General features: G+C 41.7%; 1 protein-coding gene across 1 annotated transcript; it reads right to left on the reverse strand.

Annotated features, from left to right (window-relative positions):
* Positions 1 to 271: 271 nt before the first annotated feature.
* On the reverse strand, positions 272 to 4225 carry Dhps (Deoxyhypusine synthase). Its single transcript, XM_065437405.2, has 3 exons — positions 3766 to 4225; positions 3307 to 3471; positions 272 to 3217 (listed from the first exon to the last, which is right to left on the reverse strand). The coding sequence occupies exons 1-3, from the start codon at positions 3964 to 3966 to the stop codon at positions 2465 to 2467; spliced, it is 1119 nt and encodes a 372-aa protein (XP_065293477.1). The 5' UTR covers positions 3967 to 4225; the 3' UTR covers positions 272 to 2464.
* Positions 4226 to 4951: the final 726 nt, after the last annotated feature.

Here is a 4951-nt window from a genome sequence, read left to right on the forward strand (position 1 = left end):
CTTTGCCTTCCTTTGAAGCCGTTGCCAAAAATTGATTTCACTGAAATATGTAAACTCACCATTTCGACCAACTCGCCGAGACATAGCTGAAACAACTCAGCAGCACTGTAAATGCCTCTAGAGTGCTTATGTCATGCAGTATAGAGGGAAAATGAAAAACACATAGTATGACAAACATAGTTAAGGATTTAAGTAAAAGTATGTACTTCTTGCTTTATATGAAAGTTTGCAATTGTAAACTTATGTAAGGTGGAAAAGTGAACATTTCAACCTTGAGTTTGAATTAGTTTTATTAGTGACCAGTCTATTCAAGTGCAAAAAGAAACTCGATGATAAAGGGTCTCACCAAAACATTTCATGGGACACGCACATCAATAACAGCACACAAACAGCCTAATAGTATTTATGCAGATACTCAAAATAATATTTAAACCAGCAATAAAAAGCATATACAATAAATACACAATTCCAAAGAAACACAAAACCAAGAGTGCAAGACAAGAAACTGCATCAATTGTGAACCAGTTTCTGGAACATACTGTACGAACCTGCTATTTAACACTATTGTTTTAATTGTTCCATGTTTTAGCGCTGCAGCATTTGCGGAGATCACTACCATAGTGTGTTTTTGGGGGAGAAGAAGCCAGTGGTATAGTAAAGACTGAATTGTTCCAGAAGAGGTCAGAGACACTGCACAGTAATTTGTTGATGATGACTAATGTCATATACATTAAGTACATTCAGAACTAAAAACAAATTTGTGCTATTTTACAGCACACATTTGGATTTAATTCATAGGGCTTTTTTTTTTAAGTATGTACATTGGTGACAAGTGAGTTCTGTATGTAGTTCCCCAGTTTCTGATGCAGTAACCAATCTGAGTGAATGAAGCTGTAGTACAGGTTAACAAGAATATCCATATTAAAGAAAAGGGGTACAGACCTAGCCAATACATGTAGACCAAATAAGGCTTTCTTTACTATTAAATGCACATGCTGAACTTTGCATAACTATGGTGTGTTCCTCCTGAAATTCCCAGCATATAAGTTTGCATTGCGTCACATTCATACCGGGCCTATGAACAAAAAGCAATTTCCTATCAAGCAGAGGGCTTGAACACCAGGTGGTCAAGCAATGGGAGATAGCTAATTCTGTAGCTTGGGAGCTATTTTGCACGCAGACTTCTCCACATATACAAGAGGGTTCAACTCCTTCCTTGGTTTCACTGTTTGTGGGCAGTAAAAAGTAGAAACAGTGCACAGAACAAATCAACAGCATATGGCCAACTATTTTACTTTTTATTTTGCATACTGTTTCTATTTTTTATTTACTCCTGTGCCTTTGGCTATGAAGTTGCGAGCAATAGCATATTTTATTTTTCAGGCCTTCATTTGTCTGCTACCGCATTACATTCATGGTTATGCTACATATGTTACAAACCGGGCATAATAAATTGGTATATTCAAGGTTGTGCACAATTTTCAGCAAGGTCTGAAATAGCAGGTTTTATTGTGCATAAGTGCAAAAACACTTTAAGTTTGCCTACTCATAAGGTAACCACTCCAGAGCCTAAATGAACAATAGTAATCATATTATACAGACAGCCAGTAAACTGCACTCAAAAAACAAGGAATGGCGTTGCACAATTAACACTGTTCAAACTATAATGCAATATCAAGATTTAGTACAAGTTCTTAGCTAAAGTAACAGTGCTAGTTCTTTCGCGACTGTTCACTACCAGATGGGCACACTTTCATACAAAGAATATAGCTATTATCCATAAAGCAACTGTTTCTACAAAATTATTTAAAATTTACCCCGACAATGGCACAGTCTGACATAAGAGGACCATATAAAGCAAGGCTCTTATCTACACAGATTTTTAAGCAGTTCCTGATCTAACAGCTTATTCACTAAGTTGCTGTCAGAGGGCTTGACAACAACACATCAGCAAGCAGTTAAAGTGATAAAGGCACAAGACGAAGATTATATATAACACTAACAGGGTCCCTACGAAATGGTCAGTGATAATACTATACAAGCAGGCATACGCTCAATTATATACCACGCATGTAGTGTATTGCGCTTGGATTCTGCTCATTCACAATCACAGTAACTGTGCTTATGGCACTAGTTAGTGATGGCTACATAAATAGTTTTCCCTTATACACAGTTTACAACTTGTAAAAAAATGTTTACGTGAAATGCCGGCCATCTCATTTCTTGCGAGACACAAGTTCCCAGCAACTACCTATACTTAATTCTGAACACGGTAAGGACCTACCTAATATGTTTCTTCCCATCCTGCAATCAAGCTAGTTTTTTATCATACATCTAAGCTTCTTGACCTCATATGTTTTCCACAATAATTTTCTTTAACCTTTGCAAACCTTTTCTGCACTGCATAAATGCTAAAATTGCAACCCAAAAGTATATAGTCAGAAGTTCACATCAACTATGTGCTTCAAAGCACACTTCCTTTGTCACCATTTGCCCGTTGCTTGTTCTGGAAGTGCCAAGTGGCAAATGTTCGTGCAACTAAGAGAGGAAACACAAGTGTGGCATCTGCATAAATTTTTACAGGGTGAGCATCTTTGCGAATTTTCCCCCATGACACTGCTTCATCAGGAGTTGCCCCTGAATCACTGCCATCAAACTCTGCACCTGTATTCAGATATACTGCAAAATCTGCACCATTGCGCATCATGTTTGAGTTGCAGATGTGGTGCTTTACAAGTCCACCACCTACAATCACCATACCAGATCGCACTGCTTTCACTGCAATTGAATTAATACGACGAATGTCTTGAGCTATGTCTACAATCAGACCTGGATTTCGGTATGAATGAAAGTAGATCATGTCTCCAAGGGAGCCATCAGTTAGTGCAGGGCAGAATACTGGAATCTTGTTCTTTGCAGCCCAGTAATAGATAGACCTCTTGTCATTGATTTCCTTTCCAAACATTTCTATCATTTTCGATGGAGACCAGATGGCCCCATGCATGCGCTGCTCTTCAAGCATCTTGTTGAAAATTGGAATGACCCAGTTCTCAAAGAGGCAATAATTGTCATTTGGAGCCAGTAAGTTTCCAATGCGATTGATGCCTAAATCACGGAGTGAACTTCCTTTGAGGGCAAAGTCTCCAACATAGGTAGGTGCCAGACACTTAATAAGGTCCTCTTCAACACCGCCTGCAGTTGTCACTATACAATCAACCTGCAAATGATATCAGTGTCAATCCTCAGACATGAAATGCACTGACAAGCAATGAATGCTATCATTTTTATGTTACAATGTTATCTTACCATTTTGTGTTCCACAAGAAATCTGATGATGTCTCTGACACCGGCAGACGCCATGTTGGAGGTGTAGCCCAGAAAAATTGTGCAGCCGTACTTCCTACGAATGAACTCGTCAGTTTCATGCTCATCCAGCTGATCCTTCTCGAGAGGCACAGATCTGCATTCCAGCTACACAAATACAAATGAAGACAAAACACACGGTGAATTAGCCAGTTAAAAGCTCAAGATGTTTAAAGGATACTTTATAAACATTCAAACAATACCGGTGTCACAAGGCCACTTTCAATAGCGACCGAGCACGATCGAAATTCTCGACCGCGATTGACTGCCTCCCGCAGCTTGCGCAAAGCAGCTAATCACGAACGAGAAATTCGTTCCCGATCTCGATCAAAAGTGCGTCGTGTGACACTAACTCACGCATGCAACTAAATCTAGAAAACGCAGAAAGAAAGCGTAACATACCATGCGGTTTATCTCGCTGACAGCACGATCAAAATGCGTCGCCTGAAAGCCTGAGCGCTTGTAGCTTTCAAGAATGCGGGCGTAGTCGACGCCATCGTTGAAATCATAGCCTTTAACTTCGATTTTTTCGTTAACCGGCAGCTCTCCTGACCTTCTTAATACTGATTCCACCGCAAGTGCCGGTTCGCATTCAGCGCTCATGTTGAACCTAAAGAAACAGGTGCTCAGCAATACCGTAAGCTAGCACACACTGCGCGCAAGAAACTCGTCACAAGAGAGCTTCGATTGTCATCTGCCCCATCTGGCAAGGCAGTCACTGAACCCTCACGTAGCCATTTCAAAACGCTGATTTACAACACCCCGAAATAAACGTGCGCGGGTTCGATAACACATGTTGCGAGCAGACAAAAGCAAGCCGCGGTTGTCACACGGCTACGACATGGCTATTGTGGTTGGTAGGGCCAGAGACAATGCCGAAGCCGATAGTTGGCTGTCGTCATGGTTACTGCACTGCCGTCTTTATTCTATGCTGCCGTGACGGAAAAGTCCGTTCGATTCGCCTGCACCACTGTGAAACAGTTCACGGCGGTTGTCTGTTCTGTCCACATTCTTCCTGTCCTTATTACGATCAACGATACTACATATTGTTCACAAGAAGTTCAGAAATTGTGCAGCTCGATTTCTGCGGTGCGCACATAGTGTCATATACTGGAAACGAATACCGAGGTGCAGACGCGGTACAGATCTTACCGATCTTACGGTTCGTCCAAGAGAGAGAGAAAACATTTATTCGGACCATCGAGATGGTTGCTCTTGAGGTCGAGTGGGTGGTGTCCTCATTCCAGCTCCACTGGCAATGGCTGCTCGACGTACTTGCTGGGCGAGAGCTTCTTGTCCCTCCAGGGTATCGCCGGTCAGCTGTAGCCTGTACCTCCCACCGCTCAAATGACGTGCTAGGCGTCTTGTCCGACTATTTTGCACGGAGTGCGTAAATTTGAGCGGTCCTGTACTGCTGGTGCGATCGGCTTCTGAGGCGTAAATAAACCCGTGCTTGCGTAGACACGGCAGATCGACGCACGTAAGGAGGTTTTTAAATGCGTAAGCATTTCTACGCTTACTCAACGAGAAATTTGTTCGTCACGCAAGACAATGAATGGCACATCTTAAGAGGAAGCTTTAGCTCGGG

The sequence above is a fragment of the Dermacentor albipictus genome, chromosome 1 (genome assembly GCF_038994185.2).
Source record: "Dermacentor albipictus isolate Rhodes 1998 colony chromosome 1, USDA_Dalb.pri_finalv2, whole genome shotgun sequence".
Classification (NCBI taxonomy): domain Eukaryota; kingdom Metazoa; phylum Arthropoda; class Arachnida; order Ixodida; family Ixodidae; genus Dermacentor; species Dermacentor albipictus.

Coding starts and splice junctions, on each gene's coding strand:
- Dhps (XM_065437405.2), bottom strand. CDS start 3,966: ATGAGCGCTGAATGCGAACCGGCACTTGCGGTGGAATCAGTATTAAGA. Junction 3,472..3,765: donor TCAGCGAGATAAACCGCATG/GTATGTTACGCT, acceptor GTATTTGTGTAG/CTGGAATGCAGATCTGTGCC. Junction 3,218..3,306: donor TTCTTGTGGAACACAAAATG/GTAAGATAACAT, acceptor TATCATTTGCAG/GTTGATTGTATAGTGACAAC.